At 34.5% G+C, this 20,125-nt stretch overlaps 3 protein-coding genes across 4 annotated transcripts; 1 reads left to right on the top strand and 2 right to left on the bottom strand.

Moving 5' to 3' along the window:
• The first annotated feature begins 711 nt into the window (after nt 1-711).
• On the top strand, nt 712-4,911 carry LOC143462964 (L-2-hydroxyglutarate dehydrogenase, mitochondrial-like). Of its 2 annotated transcripts, none has more exons than XM_076961292.1 (10): nt 712-902; nt 1,140-1,279; nt 1,745-1,896; nt 2,081-2,209; nt 2,413-2,551; nt 2,690-2,730; nt 3,015-3,179; nt 3,339-3,496; nt 3,650-3,781; nt 3,909-4,371. In XM_076961292.1, exons 1-10 carry the CDS (start codon nt 799-801, stop codon nt 4,144-4,146), a joined length of 1,398 nt encoding a protein of 465 aa, XP_076817407.1. In that variant the 5' UTR covers nt 712-798; the 3' UTR covers nt 4,147-4,371. The 2 variants fall into 2 exon arrangements, with proteins under 2 accessions (XP_076817407.1, XP_076817408.1); XM_076961293.1 differs by lacking the exon at nt 3,909-4,371 and adding an exon at nt 4,378-4,911 and having other exon boundaries at nt 713-902.
• A 516-nt stretch (nt 4,912-5,427) lies between these two features.
• On the bottom strand, nt 5,428-8,191 carry LOC143462965 (28S rRNA (cytosine-C(5))-methyltransferase-like). The gene has a single exon (XM_076961294.1). It carries the CDS (start codon nt 7,182-7,184, stop codon nt 5,814-5,816), a length of 1,371 nt encoding a protein of 456 aa, XP_076817409.1. The 5' UTR covers nt 7,185-8,191; the 3' UTR covers nt 5,428-5,813.
• Nucleotides 8,192-10,144: 1,953 nt separating this feature from the next.
• LOC143462966 (putative RNA-binding protein RbpD) lies at nt 10,145-18,458 on the bottom strand. The gene is made up of 2 exons (XM_076961295.1): nt 16,848-18,458; nt 10,145-10,405 (listed from the first exon to the last, which is right to left on the bottom strand). Exons 1-2 carry the CDS (start codon nt 17,176-17,178, stop codon nt 10,377-10,379), a joined length of 360 nt encoding a protein of 119 aa, XP_076817410.1. The 5' UTR covers nt 17,179-18,458; the 3' UTR covers nt 10,145-10,376.
• Between the last annotated feature and the right edge of the window lie 1,667 nt (nt 18,459-20,125).

The raw sequence follows: 20,125 nt of genomic DNA, 5'->3' as shown, positions 1-20,125 counted from the left end.
ATAAAAATTTATATTATGGTTTGTATTTATTATGTCGTCAATCTTGTGCCGTTTATATATTCGTGAGCGGGTTTATCTTCAAACAAATACTGCAGGCTATACATGCAGAAGCATGACAAGTCGGCCTTCGCAGTTTGTAAAACTTGTTAAACAAGTGTTATTCTCTGACGTCATTTGACACGATAGCACACGTTTGCAAACACTTTGTCATTTGGGGTATGTTGGCTACAGGTTGCTTGTTGTACTTGAACTGTTAGGCTAGGCTCCGCTCAGATGAGCCTAAAAGGCTTAAAATGTAGTTAGGGGGCTATGGTTATAATAGTTATACGGTACTCAATACTCATATCTGCTCATGTAGTTATGTTATGAGGTCTCTTACTTTTGCAATCCGCCAGGAAAACTTGAATGGAAAGAATTTTTTAATGTAACAATACCCGTTAATGACATGATTGTCAAAAGTATACCAGTCCACAACCACAGCATGCCTTTGTATACTAGACACCAGCTACTCAAATTGTGACGTCATCTGGTTGTGCACTTGTATATTAGAATTAGACCCGGTTTTTCTTGGGTTTGTTCATAGGTTAGTTGAATTGCCCTGAGTTTACTCGTCCATTGCTTGAATTGACTGACCACCTAAAACATAGTTTTCACATCACTCTCATGAGCCGCCCCCACAAACTTTTCTACATAGTGTTGTTGGTATTTTTGACAGTTATTCCTAGTCATGGATTTTGCAGGTTTGCTTTTTAAATTAGAAAAAAGTTTTTAGCTTGTATTTAGGTTATTTTTAGAAAAATGGCTTGTAATGTTGCAAAGTTTTTATGGCCAAGATTCTCAGGAAATAGAAGCTTGTTATGCCAATTTTGTGTTCGTTCTAACTTCAATGGCCATCACAAAAGGTATGCAGTATTACCAGATTTACTAAGTTACAGGAACTCGTCTTTAGTAAAAGGATTCCTAATTTTAAAAGAGTTTGTATAGAAAAATTGCTTTGAATGTAGTTTATATACGAAAACAACAAGAAATTTGGGATCACCGTATTTGTATTCTGCATGCACAAAAGGTTGTTTGGATCGCTGTTGTGCATTTGTAAACAAGGTCAAGCACAGGCTCAAAAAATGTGATGTCTTCTTTAGGAGCTATTCATCGGATTCAGATAGCACCTGTGACGTCACGGTTGTTGGCGGTGGGATTGTTGGTCTTGCAAGTGCTCGAGAATTGAGTCTAAGACGACCAGATTTATCAATTACAGTTTTAGAAAAAGAAAAGGAAATCAGTAACGCTCTGTTGTTTTTATTACCTTCTGTATTGTTACTTGTGTAAAATGTATATGTATCGGGGGTATCCAATGCTCATGAATTACATCTACAATGGCCAGGTTAAAATGATCGGCCAATAAAGTTGTTGTATCAGCTAATAATACTTTACTTATTAAAAGGTTTAATGGTTTTCACTCATGAATTGTTTAAGGTACAGTTAAATTGCTTTCTTGATCGTTAAATAAAACAAAAAACCGATAGTAGGTAAAAATGCTAACTTTTTTATTTGAGTCCGATCGACTTGAAGTACCTTTTGGTTCAATAGGGCAATCGCGCATGTTGGTCACCCTTCATATATATGGTCTATTTTACACTTGAAATTAACAGATGTGACTGTGAAAATAATGAATATGCTACATCAGTTAACAAAGTATATGGTATTGGTTAAAAAAAATCATATTTTTATTTTGCTTTTGATGAAGGTATGCATCAGACTGGGCATAACAGCGGTGTCATTCATGCTGGCATTTACTATAAACCTGGTTCCCTGAAAGCTAAACTTTGTGTAGAAGGTCTAGATTTGCTATACAAATACTGTGATGAGCAACACGTACCTTACAAGAGAGTGGGGAAGGTACAAATCACTTTTGCATTCATACAGCAATCTGCACTATCTGTAATTAATCGTAGTGGCCCTGGGCAACGGCCAACTTGATTGCATTAAATGGTCATTTTTTGTCTAGCTGTCACAAACATTTCTTTGCATAAATCTACTACTTTCTCATGAGGTTGGATTATGTTTACTTTCTTTTTTTTAGTTAATTGTTGCTGTCGACAAAGAAGAGCTTGGAAGGTTAGATGACTTGTACAAACGAGCTCTAAAAAATGGTTGTACTGTGTCTATGGTGGAAGGAAAAGACATCAAACAGATAGAACCACATTGTAAGGTGGGAAAATAGTTATCTGCATTTCCTAGTGTACGTTGCATGATTTAGATTTAGAAGTATAGTAACATGCAACAGTAAGTCTTGTAATGTCATTGTCGTAAAATATATTATCTTGTTATTCCTCCGATTGAAGCTATTTAGAAAAAACACCTTTTTCATAGTTTTAGTTTGTAGTTTTACACAAATTTTTATACGTGGTGCAGGGACTTAAAGCCATACATTCTCCACTAACAGGAATTGTTGATTATAGTGTGGTCACCCAAGCGTATGGTAAAGAATTCCAAGCCCGTGGTGGGAATATTCAAACAAACTTTTGCGTAAACAAATTTTCTGAGAATACTAGTAAGTACTAATCAGTTCAGCCAGATTGTAACAAAATCTAAAATTTTAACTTCCAGCTATTTGTTACATAAGAATATTATACATTTCATTAGATGTAGTGGGATTTTAGTTGCAGAACAATCAACCGAAAACTTTTAGGTTCAAGTCATCCAGTGTCAACACATTCAGAGCATGGAAGCGTAAGTTGTAAAATTAACGTGTTAGCATTAAGCAATTTATTGTAAGTTAAAGAAAAAAAAAGCTTTACTTTGTTTTTTGTTGTTGACAGTTAACAGTTTGTAGACTAGATTAGCCTAAGCTGGCATTGGGTCGTAAATTAAATCCTTTCAAAATTATACTCCAGTCACATTGCTATGGTAAATGTCACGAGTTATTTACTTGAGTGAAATATGCAGCTACTGTTATTACGATGTATTTATTTATGCAAACTTGTTACATGAGGTCTTATTTTGGTCTTCAACAGAATATCGTCAATTCACGCTACGTGATTGTGTGTGGTGGTCTGTACTCAGACAGACTTGCAGCCATATCGGGAGCAGAGAGTCTTCCAAAAATTGTTCCCTTCAGAGGGGATTACCTTGTGCTGAAACCAGAAAAAACTCATTTAGTAAATGGAAACATTTATCCAGTGAGCACACTAGCACAGTATAGATACATTTCTGTCTAAATTTTATATAAAATGCACATTAAACAATTTTCATGCCAAGGTAGCTGTTTTGCTGGTCAAGGTTTTATGTATTGTCTACCGGTTTGTCATTGATTGAAAACAGTAACAAAATTTTTCAAGGTTCCAGACCCTCGATTCCCATTCCTTGGCGTGCACTTCACCCCTCGTATGAACGGCGATATATGGCTCGGGCCTAATGCAATCCTTGCATTTAAACGTGAAGGCTATAATTTTACAGACTTCAATTTAAAAGACTTATCCGAGGCATTGATGTTTAGGTGAATGCAGGATCTCTTTGGTAATATTTATTGTCCATTATGTATGGGTGTAACAACAACCCTTTAGGAATTTGAAATATAAAACTGTATTTGATATGTTACTTTTATTTATTTTTTCCTGTGGAATGAAATAACAATGACTTTTCGTTGCAGCGGCTTACGGAAGCTGGTATTTCGCAATTTGACTGCTGGATTCGATGAATTATACCGAGTCATGAATAAAAATGCACAACTTGGCAAACTGCAAAGATTTATACCAAATTTAACAATCAATGATGTAACAAGGTAAGCTTCATTACAAGGGTTTTTAACCTGGGTTCCATGAAAAGGTTTCAGGGGGTCTGTTAAGGTTTAGTAATTAATTAAAAAGATTATTTATTTCATTCATTCTTGGATTTGATATTTTGTTTAGGTATAGTAACTGTATCAAGCTAAACAAGGTTTTAAATTGCTTATCAAAGCAATTATTAAATAACCTAAAAGGTCATTATGAAATAATAAACATATCAACGTGTGAAAAGCAAAGGAAATTTTGTGCTGCAAAAGGACAGGAAAGTAAAATATATAAAAAGCGTTTTTCTTGTGGAAAGCTTAGTCTACTAACCTATTGTAATGATTTTTTGTTGCAACTTGAAAAAGTTAAAAATTGAAGGACTTTTTTAAACTTATATATTGGAATTCGTAGTCTTCAAAAATTGTTCCATGAGGTCCGTGATCGAAAAAAGGTTGAGAATCACTTCCTGACTACACTAATATCATCATATTTCACCCCACTACTCACCAGCAGTTGCTGTAAATGTAGGCTGGCAATTACTCTCGCACTAAACAGTCATTTTATTACATTATATGTTTCACCAAAATATTTATTTACCTCATCACAGGGGACCATCAGGAGTGAGAGCACAAGCCCTGGATGCAGATGGCAACTTAGTCGATGATTTCATCTTTGATAGTGGGAAAGGAAGCATCGGGAAAAGAATGTTGCATGTGAGGAACGCTCCATCACCCGCTGCCACTTCATCACTTGCCATTGCCAAGATGATAGCAGATGAAGTTGAAAACAGATTCCAATTATAATCGCTTTGCATTTCAGTGTTAGATCTTACCATTTCAATCAAGACTTCATTCTAAGGAAGTTTTCAATCTTAAGCAATAAAGTGGCACTTACATCTATTTTTACTGTATTCTAGTTAGAAACAATGTCTAACTCGTAATTGTTATAAGTCATTTTTCTAATTACCGCGACATGATATGTGTTGTTCTACTGCTTATTCTGCATTTCGTTGCAATATTATGCAGTGATTTTGTTGTAGTATAATTTGCAGAGCGTGTATTTAATTTGACTGCGAGTTAAACTTACTGCTCATTATTTTTGTAATAGAAATCCGCACTTAAGCATGAACGCTGAACAGGCATCTGTGTGTAGTCTTGATATGTAGCAAAGTACGAGAACCGAACCGAAAACTTTTCCAGTATTTTATCAGCTAAATCTAGCTCAATGTGATTCAATATATGCAGCCGGCTCATCATGTGTGGTATGTGCAATATAAAGAATAGAATAGTTCTTTCTCAACAGAAATTGAGCTGTATACAAAATTTTATAAAAAACATTAGTTTGAATAAAGTCCTAAGGTGATTCAGTTTTCCAGTGTGATTTTCTCTTTTTCTACCTGCCTTTTCTACTATATTTAATAGCACCGTGTATGAGATGTCTAGTGGCATGGAACAAAAGACTGGTATGACAATGGAATCTTCATCACCAGATGATTTCTCAACACTTGAGTCCCAGTTAGTTTGTTTGGGTGCATTCCCCTGAGCAATTCACATTTTTAAATAGTGCCCAGTACATCGCGTTAATTAAGAATAATTAATACAACACACTTTAAACTCACATTCCAGTTTTTAATAAGCACAGTGCTAACAGAGAAGTATCGAGTTTGTTGGTATTTATTCTGTCACAGTTCAAAATGGCAATTTTCCACCTTAAGTTTACGCTTTTTCAACTAGAGTCCGACTTGTGGCACTTGAAGCTTTTCAGTCCCATCTTCACCTTTAGTGCAAAACTAACAAATGTAGTAAGCATGTTTGTGGAATACATACAAACATTTTTGCTTAGTTATAATAACTTTAGTAGTATATTATTGTATGCTTTGGTTCAAACGAAGTTGTTTGACAAATTATTCATAAAGATTTTGTTCCAGCATCAAAAGAATCCCGTAAATACTACTAAACTGTCACTTTTTGCCTTTTAATGACCACTAACCATTTTATTTAAAGAATGATGCACATGTAGATCACTTTGATTACAATACAAGCATCAAACCTTTATTTTATTACTGTCTGTTTTGCCATTGCTTTTTCTTGGCTTTCTTTTTCTCGGCCTAATCAGTTTAGCTTGAACATGTTCAGCAGGACAAATAACAGAGGATTGAGTTCTTTCAAACAAAGCAATAAAAAATCCATTGGTTCCATCCAGCTCCGGCTGACATCTGACACACATTTCTGCTTCGTCAGTAAATCCTTTAAGAGCGTGGCCTCTTCTAGTCCAGGTAGGTAAACATTTGACAAGTTTGAATTTGCTGTTATTTGCCAGTGCTTGCTTCACTACGTCTTCATTTTCGATGTCATGAATAGAACAAGTTGAATACGCAACTCTTTCTACTTGGGGAAATGACAGGGCATGATTCAAAACCTGGAGTTGGAACTTTGATAATGAAGACAAACGTTTATCACTGGAGCTCTCTGCATTATCAGTCAAATGTGACAACCGCTGCACCATCCCTGATCCTGAGCAGGAAGGATCAACAAGAATGTATCTCACATCCTTGTACTTAAGGTCATCTTTTTTAACGTGCAAGAAGTTAGATTGTGTTACTTCACAATTAGCAACACCAGCTCTATCCAACAAAGTTTTCATAGTTCTGATTCGTTTCAAATCCAGATCAAATGCATAAATTGTTCCAGTGTTGTTCATCAGTGAAGATAAATGAGAAGTTTTGTTTCCAGGGGCTGCACAAGCATCAATTACAGTTTGATTTGACTGTGGGTTTAGAACTTGTGCTGGAATGCAACTCGCTTTGTCTTGGAAAATTAAATGACCATTTAAGTACAAATCGTGTTTATGAAAATTCACTTTATCATTGAAAACAAGCAAGTTATCAATGTGTTCGTCAATCTTGAATTCTTTGATACCCATTTTCTTCCAGTTTCCTTCAAATAAGTTGTAACCCTCACTTTTTAGGCAGTTAGTCACAGATTTAAGAGTTGTTTTTAAAGTATTTACACGGAGATATTTTGGAATTTTAACGTTTGCTATTGGATCAGTAATTAGTTCAGCATTGGTAATAATTTTCTTTTTCATTTTGATTCTTGCCAGGGTGGATTGCAATGAAGACTTATTCGCCATTACTGCTCTTTTGTATTTTCCAGAACATTGTATACCTTTGCCAAACAAAAAATCATACACAAGCAATTTTGCTAGTGGTTTGCTGAGCCCTTTGCAGTGTTTGAAAAACTTACTAGACACAAAAATTTCATCAAGTACTTCAGAATATTTTAAGGTCTCACAAACAAGAGCATATAATTCTTTCACATTTCTGTATTTTGATGCAAATACCAGATTTTTGACGGAACCCTTTTGCTTAAGGGCTTTTGACAGAACTACTTCTCCAACTCTATATAAAGCCATTCCTGCATTGCACAAAATAAATGTTACAATTCATTGTGATCTTCGTTTTAGAAAGGCTTTAATTAACCCTTTTACTTATACAAGGTAAACAAACGTTAACTCAACCTGGCATTTATCACAACCGATAACAAATTTAACAAAGATTTAACTCTTTGTATGTCTTTTTACCAGCCTTGAACATTACAATCTGTTGGTGAAGCAGTCTTCTCGATTTCAAGTTTTATTAAAATCTCAAAATAAATGTTTTTATGCAAGGGGTATTCCCTAACCAAGAAAATTCATTACAAAACTATTTTGAAAAGAACTACATTTACAATATTTGTAAATTTTAATTAATTAATTAAATTCTGCAATAAAAAGTTACTGGCAATCTTTGCGGTCTCAATCCCGCATAGACTGACCCAGTTTATCGCTACATATGCTAGTACAAGTGTACACAGCCCTTACGCCGTCTCCACAAAGAAACTGCCGTGAACGTAACATACGTTCATGGTTTTTGGAAGCATTACAGTCTACGGCATACGTGTCAAACTCCCGGCCCGCGGGCCACATCCGGCCCGCTTTACATTAAAACTTGGCCCGCAATGCTATTTTATACATAGAACTATTTCTGGCCCGCGAGATCATTGTATAGTAAAACTTACTTTTTTCAAGCAAGAAACAAGGTTATAACAAATCGTAAAATACAGCAGCACAGCAGTTACCCCACAATACGACAGAATAAATCGATTTATTCTAACGCTTGTAATCTGGGCTGCTTTTTTCTTTATTGTTTGTTAATTCTTTAATGCTTTTGCAAAGAGAAAAATGAAACATACCGATGTAAGAGAAGAATAATTAATCAAAAATAGCCCAGACAAAAATCGTCAAAAACATCAAAAATTTGGTGTTGTTTCGCTGCCTGTTCCAACTCATGTTTCTTGTCACGAAATGTTTAATCAAATTTTATCCTTGACCGGCCCGCGGCGTTAAATAAGTTTTGAGTTTTGGCCCCTGGTGCGATTGAGTTTGACACCCCTGAGTCTACGGGAAATAAAAAACGTTTCTCTCAGTCTCAAGCAAATTTTTAGTTGCTGTTCTATGCCTGCGACCTCAAGTGTGAGAAACATCACACCCCCTCCAAACAGGTACCCTAGTACAACCGCTTGCTCACTACGTTAAGTCAAACAAAGGTAATCAAGACTCTCCAGCAAATTCCATGTGGGCACAGTTCTGTACATTAATAAAGCCAAATTGGTTTGCGGATGACATTTCTATGATAAGGTGTTGCGGCATTTAAATCCTGAACAACCCAAACCAGTAAAAAGGCGAAAAGTTGAAACATTACTCTACTATGTTCGAGCAAAGAGGGTTCGAGTAAATACTGTCATTTTCGTTAGTGTAATAGCCTAGGTTTAATGTAAAACCAATTCAAATTAGAACCTGGCCTAATTTTATTTTAGTAACTATAGGCCTACTACTACCATTATAACCATTTACTATAGGCCTACGTGTGGAAAAAAATTACTGGAAAACAATGTTTCATCTGAAGCCGGGTAACTTTACTATCTGACAAAATAGTCAGCGATTGATCTTATGCAAGAATGCTTCTTTTTCGATTGAATTTTGCAATTGCGTTTCTCGTTTTTCCTCGGAGATTACCCTCGAGTTTAGGGAAAACTTACAGGGTTACAATGACTTAACTTACAAACAAGAAGAGAATACATAGAAAAACACTGGGAATACAAGGTTGTTGATGGAAATAATTGCGATGAGTCATGCAACATTTTTACGTCATAATACCTGGTACTCTAATAGTAACCGAGTAAAGCAGTTTTGATTTCAAATATTACGTACGGTATACAAATGCCTATAATTGTATATTGACCTAAATTTACGGCCAATGCTAAGGGAATCGACTTTATCCATTATTATTTGTACACAATGTTCATTAATTAAATTATTCCTATGTCTTCTTATCTCAAGTTGAAAATAATACTAAACACGCGGCTAGGCATTCGCCATCTGCTGGTTAGTTACATCCTACTCCAAGGACATGCTAGCCGACTCTCATGGTTAGTTCAGTAGAAACATCTCCACAAGAGTGAGTGTCCCAGAGCAACATTTCATTTAAAATAAAAACAGTTAATTTCTGCCTTAGTTTTGTGACTGAATATGGAACACTCATCCTACAAATTAATGTACTTGCCTAAATAATGAGACTCAATGAATTTACAATACTTATTTTTAATGCAATTTCTTGGCAGATGTTTTGATTTTACATCTTGTCCACACATTTGCAAAAATGCAAAAATAGTCCATTCCGATAAACAACCGAAACATGGTTTAATGTTACAGTACTGTGGGTTTGGCGATGTGGATTGTTTTTACGTTGGCCTAAAGCCAAAGGCTATTAGTCTTTCTTTTAGAACTCCTAGACATTTGTGTCTTTGACTCCGTTGCGCCTGCTTTCTCTATGTTGTTTCTTAAAATCAACACCAGATTCATAAAGTCTAATTGCTATATTGTCCAAAATATTGTTGATTCACATCGGAAACATTTTCATCATCCTTTCACATTCAAATAAAGCTATAACTTCAATTCAGTAATGAACAGTCCAGAAGGTAAAACTGATACTCTGCGAAAAGTTAACCAGGAAGAAGAAACAGAACGATTTTGACCAAACTTTAGTTTTTATACCACTGTATCCACCAATGAGCGACAGCTGCGCTACTTTTACCATGACACATATAACACGTGTCTTTGTTGTACATTATCTAAGCGTTTTCACATAGTACTATCGATTTTATATCGAGAAACACAATAGCTACTTGACACACTTCAACTACGTCGGTATGGAACTCGTACGCTTTAACTACGTAGAAGGCACTTCAAATATTCATTGAATCTAACTGGAGACACACCCAATGAATTTTTTAGAATGCCAATGCATAAATTATTGCAAATACTATCACGACTGCCACAGTACAATCCACTTTATTTTAGAAGTGCTGAATTTGAAATATAAGAAACACATATTACAAAATATTTTCCCAAAAGGTCATATACATCAGTCATAACGATGAAGTTCAAAAGTTTCAAAGCTTGTCTAGAGCAGGCTATTGTTGTTAATGAAGTTGTTTTGATCAAGAAACGGTTGACTAGGTAGTGGTTCATATGTACAAATCAATAGCGGTCACTATATCTATCCCTTCAGTGTCCACCGTCGCCACTGCCACCACCTAGAAGAGTATATATTTAATAAAAATATTTGACAAAAAGCACAATGTTTAACACCAAATGCCTACAAGATGTGTATACGGATCATTGTAGATTTGTGAACTTTTAAGCCTAAAATGATACACAATTTAGAATGTATCAACTGAACAAAAATATAGAGTGCACATGATTGAATCGAGTTTAAAGATGATTCATGGTTATATTAACAAATGGTATACTTTGGATTTTGAATATTGTTGCTTAAATACAACTCATAAATGATTTAACTGGTTAAAAAGGTACTGTTTAATTGCATTTATTTTATTGTTTGTTTTACTTAAATGTAGTGTATATAGAGTAAAATATGCTTGCTGTAAAAAAAACCTAATAATTATGTAAATATATTATATGTACGTGTATACAAGCAAAGCCGGGCAATGTTTTCAAATAGAGCGTTGCCCACCAATGAAAAAGAGCATGGCTCATGCTTTTGCTCTTGCATAAAAAATTGAGTGCGCTCGTTATGTTGCTCTCGCTCTCTTTTGTACCTATTAAAATATATTTTCACTCGGGCACATTCGTACGTTGAAGTTTGCGATTTGCCGTAATAATCATTTTTTTACCATAAATCGAGTTATTATTGACCACATACGATTTCGATAAAGTTACAATAAGCAATTTCGTTTGGAAAAAATGTTCATCAGTAAAAAAAGTGTTTAAACCAATTCACCGTAACATGGTTTTGATTTGCAAATTATATTGTTCAATTTTCGCTATCAACTTTGTGCTTAGCAAAAATTGTGCGTGAAACTACTATCAAAGCATTCATTTATTTTATTATTCATGTTTTCATATACATAATTCAATTATCTATTCACTACATAAAATTATGGTTTTATGAAAGTCGAAAACCCTAATATTTTTTTCAACCCGACCATTTGTATCCAATTTGTACATTTGAGTGACAAGCAAATAACCCTTGAAAGGAGTGTTGCTCGTGCCAACTTCTATTTACATGGGAGCCTACTTTAATGCAAGGTTGGCCAGCCCCTGTATGAACTTGGCGAACAAGTCTTCATGATCACTAACAACTTATTAACTTAGAAAGCAGATTAAGTTGGATTAATCTAACTCAAGCAATCAGCCCTAATTCTGTAATCATGCGTATGATAGCAGTTCCCATTGTGTGATACCAAAATTTAAAGGTATAGTTTGTTATTTATGCTGTTATTTATGCTAGTTATTTATGTTATTTATTTATTTATGTTATTATTTATTGCCATTTAATTCTATGTGATTTACATTGTAGCATCTTTGATTTTGCCTGGAGTATTTCTTACAACTGAATGCGGGAGGTTAAGACTTACAAATAAAGCCGATTTCAACGTTTTAAACATAACATACCTAAGACTGTCTTTTACGGATGGTTGTACTATTGCAGTGGAAAAAATCGTGCGATTGAAGTTATTTTTTACAGTTTCTTGTTGACCTGTGTTATAACTTAGTAACCTAATCTAAATCCAACTCCAATCAAACCATAAATTGCTAAAATCAACTTTTGTATACCCATTCTCCTACCCTAGCCGCCTATCTTTAACAACAGGCTGCATGAGCTATGTAAGGTGCAATAGTAACATCATTTAGCAATTGCTTGCGTGTGCCGTGCCCACACAAGTTAGTTCATGGCACGGTGCATGCTACAAATGAATCCGCAACAGTTCCTTGTTTTTCAACAGATTTTTAACTGGTTTTAAGACGTGTAAAAGATATGAAAACATTTCTGAAAAAAATATATATCTTTACAACTAAAAGCAGCCATACATACCAAGTTATAGAAAAATAATTACTGATAAATGACTAAGAAAATCTATATAGATCTATGTAAACATTAACAAAAATATCAAGATTCCTAAAGAAAATTTTACAAGACATACATAAACGATTTTCATTCGTACTGAAACTTTTCCAATGTATGGTCAAATGTCCAAAAACGGGCGCACACAACTTTCCCACCCCAAAAAATGCACTTCGTTTATTATAAAAATATCGCTTTTATGTCTTTTCGTTGACTTATCTTTCATCTAACACACTAAAGATAAGCTCACTGCATGCAGTCTGACCTTATCATATTTTTGCAGGCAGGTGGATTCAGCCGCGGTGATGAGATGTTGAAACACCACCATCAGTAATTAAAATAAATTACGCAAGTACTCTTTACTTTTTTAGTTAAAAACAAGCAGTAGTTCGTTTCAATGCAAACATGCGGCATAGTGCATTTTCTAAATGTTTTAATGACAAGAGGCACGCATATTTTCCTCTGTCCGGCTTCTCGCCTTTCTCTCTGCCCATTGCCCAAATTTTTCTTTTCTCTCTTTCAAATATTCGTATCTGGTTTGAGTGCAGCCCCCTGGAATTGAAACCACATTGGTACTACCAACAATACTTTGGTGGGAATGAAAACTTAAAAATTTCCCCGCACAAAGCGTGTCAGTGGCTCATATCGGCTTCTAGATGTCGCATCGTCATTTCGCTTTACGAAATATTATTAATTTATTATACGAAATATATAATTATTAAAACGAAATATATTATTCAGGATAAACAATAAACACAATACATTGATTGCTCAGCGATACTGGAAGACTCTACACTTTTGTGGTATCTGTCAGACATGAGCAACAACATTACCAGGCCATTAAAAGCTAAGAGACACAAACAAAATATAACTGGATACGAAAGGTCAATATTTGCCATACAATTATCTGGTTAGTAGTAATCATTGTGGTTATCTCATTTCATTCTTATTAATTAATATATCTATTTCTGCAATCGTTGTACTGGATATATACTAATCACAATTACATCGTTTTGGTATTGTTATCATAATTATGATACTACATGTGTCCAGGTAATTTGATTAAACAATTGATTGACACACATTTGATTGATTGATAGCCCACAATTGATTGACAGGTGGTGGGTCCTTGCGCAAATATTTGTTTGTTTTTCTTTAAAGAAAACTTCGCTCGACCGCACAACAAGCATTCATCTTTCGGATTTTAGTAACAATTAGCAAAAAAAGATTAGACGTGCCCAGAACATGTCGTTTTACTATAACGATTAGCGCTTTAATTTATTAATGAAAGCGGTGGCGTATACAGTTTGTGTTGTTGTTGTTACCAATGTCGACAAGGCTAAGCTGAAAAAATGACTAACACAAACAAAAAATACAGCACAGGTGTCAATTTTACACACAAAAAAATGTGTAGACTTTTTTATTCCTTGCGTGTTATTTTCTGCAAGTAAGTTTTTTTACGTAAATTCTGTGACGTTGCCTGATTTCCTGGTTTTGTTAAACACCTTACATCAAAGGCTATGGTGAAATACAGATATTGCCTTACATTTGTATAGTTACATGCGTCCGTGTGCATTAAAACATCGTGGGAGATGTGATGTAAAAATCACTTTTTGAATAACGTGTTCAGGTATTCTTAATGAACACGTTTCAATTTTTGCTAAGTATTAATGACCTACGAGCAACGTGTTGAATGACATGGGTTACCCCTTGGTAACCCACAACCCTTGCAATGGATTAAGCTCGGCTCAGAACAATTTAGTCTTTTCAAAAAGAGCACTAATATTTTTAGTTCACTGACATATACACTATGGATGGGGAAAAGAAAAAATGTAAACTTGCATCAAAAAAACTTGAAAAAATTCCCATATCTTGACTTCTTGATGAATCCCCATATTCAAAAATTGTGACGTTTAGAACATCCCACTAAAAAAATTCCAGATCCGATCCTGGTGTTAGGCCAATAACATTTTTCGCATTGGTTTTCTGACATTTGTTGTGACACGATCAATGGAAATAGTTTTTAATTATTATAACATTATTGGTGAAATGTAAAAGATTGTAAAAACCTTCAGCAGAGTTAGAAGCAATAACGTGCACTTGGATTTGGTATGCATTTTGAAGTTTGTACAGAAAAAAACACAGGTCAAGTAAGCGGTCTTGAGAGGAATCTTTGGACTCAATTTTTTACGTGACTGAAGTTTTTCCCGTTTTTCTTTGATGCCTTGTTAGATGTTAAGCTTTGTTTTACATTTGAAATATGTTTCATGAAGCAGGTTATTTCCACCCATGTCCAGTGCAAAATGTCAGTAGTATATATCAAGTTAGTGACTAGGTTTAAAATAAATTCTTTTATAAATATAAATGAATTACAAGAATTCCAAGGCTATATTTAAACTGTCAATTTACCTACCACAAAACGCTCTTAAATTAAGTGTAACAAGTTGATTTAAGCCTAAACTGTATTCATTTGGTTGAAAAGCCCTGGAACATGCAAGTATTGTCCACCTTAGGATGCTTAAATGACCAGTTATGATGTCATAACAGGCATTCTGGCTTTGCTAATACACAAGTTTTGAAAATGTTTATTAAACGTTTTGGGTGTTGCAGTCACATCGATCAAATTTTAATCTTAACCTCCAACATTCATCTGTAAATAAATTTTCCAGACCAAAGCAAAAATGCTATGATGTATGTCAGATGGAATTATAGGGTTAACAGAATAGCTCAATTCAACCGATTCGTCTGCTTTCCGCCCATTAAAATGGAGGAAAATGCGGTAATATTTTTCCATTCGAAAGGCAGGAAGTATGCCTTTCTTACCCTAAAGTAAGATATATGCATTTGGAATGGGGAGATGTTTACTTCAGCAGAAATATGGTTTGTGGGAAACCCCATTGCTGAAAGCAGGTCCATTTTAATGGGCAGAAAAATAGACAAATGGGGTTCACAAACCATACTTATGCCGAAGTAAAATTCTCCCCATTCCAAAAGCATATATCTTACTCTAGGGTAAGAAAGGCATACTTTCAACCATTGGAATGGGAAAATATCCCGTACTGTGGACCATTTTAATGGGCGGAAAGTAGACGAATGGGGTGCTCAATTATATTTTTTTAAATTTCAGTATCACTGATGAGTAGGGCAATTATTTTTGGCCTAAAAATTGAAAATTTTGACATTAAAAAACTTTTTTTGACATACCGGTATATCAAGAACTCAAGTATTTAAATTACGCATTATTGTACAAAAAGTTAAAATTTATTGTAGTAAAGAAGGGCAAAAATCTGAACGCAGACCTAGCCTATTCTGAAAAGGGAAATGAGCTAATCACAAATCAATGCCAAAAAATTGCAACAAAGACACAACAAAAACAGGTCAATACATTTGTCTAAACCAGCGGTTCCTAAACTAGGGTCCTTAAAGCAGTTTCAGAGGGTCCGCAATGAGAATGCTTTTTCTTTCATTGGTGTGGTTTTTGCATTTTTCCTATAGCATACTTTGATTTTTATAGGGCCGCGAATTATGAAAATAATTGCAAAGGGTCCACCAGGCAAAAATTTAAAAAAAGTTTGGGAACCGCTGGTCTAAACTAAAGATACATGAAGTTATTGAACTATCTAAAGCAAAACCGAAGGTAAGAGCTGATTCACAATAAGTAGACAATGGGCCATTTACAAAAGTATAAAGTAGGCTACAAGGTGTACAATGTAAATTGACAAGTTCACCTACAGTGCAAGTTCGATGAAACCACAAAAATGCAGTTTGTAAAAAATTTTGACAATTTTTGACACCCTAACGTTGTAAATTTGACAAATTTTTGAAAGTCAAAAAATAATCGCCCTACTGATGAGGTTTCAGGAGATTTACCATTATATGCGTTATTGTTTAATTCTTTTAAATTGAGTGTATGAGTTGGGTTGATCCAAATTAATCTTGCTTACAATGACTACTAATGGACAATCTCCTAGGGGGTACCGTCCCCCTGCCATACATAGCACACATTATTAACAAAAAGCAATGATTCTTAAATTGAACCACAAGTGGCATTGAAACATAATAGCATTAGCCCCACGAGGTTGTAAACAAGGATAGTTTCAGACTAATCAGAGTGACTAATTAAGTTCTTAGCTAGTTAATGTGCCGAGAATAGTCAAAAAGTACAGTTGTATGTCATTGTAATTAGTTGTGCAACGTCTGTTTACTTAGCACAGGCTTAGTGAAACAAATTGAGCGAATCATTTTTTTTAACATCTATACTCACACAATCAGTCTATTCGCAAACTATTGCGATACCCTTTGATGTTTGTTGCCCGCAACAAAAATGGAGCGCAAATTGTTATTTGCATGAAAAGTAGTTGCTATTATTAAAAATGTTATTATTAACAGGTGTAGGTAGGTACAACCTTTCACCCAAGCATGACTCATTGCAGGTTGATGCCCAAGCAAATGTGTAACTGGATAGTTTCCAAAAGAGTGTGCCTAATTAGGACATTTGACCATACATTAGTGCAAACCATTTCATAGGTTGCAAAACGTTAAAACACTGTTTTGCAATTAAAATATCTGCTGGTAAAAATGATAGGTATAAATGTTAGTGTGAGTTTTACCACATGATCTTCTGCCTCCATAATTGTCATCGCCACAACCCAGTCCATCGCCCTCTCGTTGATAATTTAATTTATCATTTCGTCTGTCCGCCTTCCGTACAATGAGTTTCCGTTCCATGTATCCTGTCCCATTGAATTCATCGATTGCCAGCTGGACTTCTTTTGGCTCAAAAAAGGTGACATATGCAAAGCCAAGAGGTATATCAGTTTCTCTGTCGCAGATCATTTCCACTTCTTTAACTCTATGATGCCCCCCAAACGTTCCCATCAAGTTTTCCTCAAGGTGATAATGAGAAACGTTTCCCACAAAAACTTGGCAATCATATGACATTTTGCACTTTTTCTATATTTTTTTCAATCTTTTAGTATCTCAAATTCACCACACACTTAAATTTAATAAAATATGTTATCATTAGAGTAGGCTACTATTATAATTATTGCGAATCTTAATCAGAAAAAAGTGCAAACTGCTGTCCAAATTGTTAAGTCATATCAAAGGCACATCATAATCAAGCACAGGATTCAAAATATTGTAAAATAACTAGGCAACAATTTTCAAAAAAATTAATACAGTACTCACAAAAGGGAAATCTTTACAAGCCGATGTACAGAGAGCTTGCAATTTAAAAGATAATTAATTAGGGACGACAATTTCTATGGTTAAGTATAAACGATTGAAAAAATCTTACCACCCAAACCAAAACGGCTACTGTAACTCAGATAAGAGTCGATAATTAATTTATGTTGCCTTTTTAATCCTTGCGTTTTATTTTCTGGAAATAATATAACAAATATACACAAAAATTATTTTGTAAATGCAAAATCAAATGACAAGACTTTTTTTCTATGCTAGATAACACATATTAAGGTTTAGAACAACTGGGTTTAATCAGATGACAATTTGAGAAGCTTGGGTATAGCTCACAAAGGCATCTTGTGGTTCTGCACTTTTATACTCGACCCGAAAAACTGACTATGGTAGTTTGCAACGAATATTGTGTGAAAAGTTGTGAGTGTAACAATAATTTGTTTGTGGCATGATTTTTATCTACCTTTCCCTTTTCAATTAAAAACAAGAAAGTCAGCGTTCTTGTTTCGTTATTGTTCAAAGTTCTAAATTCAAAACATTTTATTCCAAATAGTATGGGTGTAGCTCATTTTAATGTGTATAATTAGAAAGCCCATCCCCGAAAAAATAGGGGTAAATCAACAATAGAGACGTACCGATGCCGATGTTAAACTTTACCTATGGATCGGTTCCTTTTTTGCTGATGCATCGGTCAACGTTTTGTATAAATATGTATTTTGTATATATATGGTAGACCTTTGCTTTTTTCTGAAATTGCTTTTCCACTTTTCACTAGCTCTGTTAACAAAGGAAGTTTACTCAGATCGAAACAAAATATATGGGTGTATAAGATAGCCATGTGTTAAATAGCGAATTATCATAACCAGTCTTATTTTAACTGTCTTTCCTTCGTTTTTGAAGATGTGGTAATTTAACACAGTTGTAAATCTATGTGCTGTGCTATCGTTTAAGTCTGGTAGTTTTGCCCATATCACAGTCCTTTATTGCCGCCAAACATTGCATTGTATTCAACTTTTTAACTTAAAAGTCTATAGCGAAATAACAATACAGCGCCTTGTAACCAACACAAGCAGCTAAGACGCTTGGTTTGGTGAAAAAGTTAACCATACCCCTGTTGAAGCATTTTTTATATTAAAGCAATCGTTTTGAAACATGGTTGAGAAATCAACCCAGTGAGATATTTCCAAGCGTCATTGATCTTATTGTTTTCAGATTAAGAAATTGATATCAAAGAATGTAGGCTACTTGCAATAACTTTCATCAGTACCGTATTTACTTGATTGTAAGTCGCGGCTTACAAAGTTTTTTTTTCATCATGTTTGTAGCTTAAATTCAAGGGCGGCTTATATTTTTTATTTTTGCCTTTTTCCTTGTCGACTTTGCCATAGAATAGATGTTTTTCCGTATTGCATTGTCTGATACCGACAATTGTGAAGTTGTGACGTGCATTTTAAATTGTCGGTAATCTCGGTGACATTTATCGATGATGATGACAATGACAATAATGAGCATGAAAGTTAAAATAAACCTTTAAACAGTTTCAGCTTTGCGTTTAAACAGTTGGTATATGCGGCTTACATTCAAGAGCGGCTTACATTAAATTTTTAACACTATCACATGCGGCTTACAATCAAGGGCGGCTTACATTAAATTTTTAACACTATCACATGCGGCTTACAATCAAGGGCGGCTTACATTAAATTTTTAATACTATCACATGCGGCTTACAATCAAGGGCGGCTTACAATCAAGCGCGGCTTACAATCAAGTAAATACGGTATTCAAAATGTAATAAAACCTAACGAATGCAACGACGTTAATAACAGAAGTTGAATGTTGGCCAAAAAGCATCTTAATTACCAGTACGTTGACACTCATGATTTTCAACAACATGTCAACAGACTTGAACATTCACTTCGCGTGTAAAATTCTTTAAAATTGTTGTTTAAAGATGATTATGTGTGATCTGTTTATCGCATGAACAGAATTCAGCCGATAAGACATAAACATTTTCCAGATTTTTGGTCGGGCATTTAAGTCCATTCTTGTTTTTTTGGCGCAATATTTTTCTTAAAAAGGCACATCACAGCACAAACTTGTGCTGGAATGCAACTCGCTTTGTCTTGGAAAATTAAATGACCATTCAAGTACAAATCGTGTTTATGAAAATTCACTTTTTCTTTGAAAACAAGCAAGTTATCAATTTGTTCGTCAATCTTGAATTCTTTGATAATCATATTTTCTTCCAGTTTCCTTCAAATAAGTTGTAACCCTAACATTTTAGGCAGTTGGTCAAAGATTTAAGAGTTGTTTTTAAAGTATTTACACGGAGATATTTTGGAATTTGAACGTTTGCTATTGGATCAGTTATTAGTTCAGCATTGGTAATAATTTTCATTTTGATTCTTGCCAGGGTGAATTGCAATAATTACTTATTCGTCATTACTGCCCTTTTGTATTTTCCAGAACATTGTATACCTTTGCCAAACAATAAATCATACACAAGCAATTTTGCTAGTGATTTGCTGAGTCCTTTGCAGTGTTTCAAAAAGTTACTAGACACAAAAATTTCATCAAGTACTTTGGAATATTTTAAGGTCTCACAAACAAGAGCATATAATTCTTTCACATTTCTGTATTTTGATGCAAATACCAGATTTTTAACAGAACCCTTTTGCTTAAGGGCTTT

Source organism: Clavelina lepadiformis, chromosome 6 (assembly GCF_947623445.1).
Source record: "Clavelina lepadiformis chromosome 6, kaClaLepa1.1, whole genome shotgun sequence".
In the NCBI taxonomy this organism is placed as follows: Eukaryota; Metazoa; Chordata; class Ascidiacea; order Aplousobranchia; family Clavelinidae; genus Clavelina; species Clavelina lepadiformis.
This window is presented reverse-complemented; position numbering and strand designations above follow the sequence as displayed.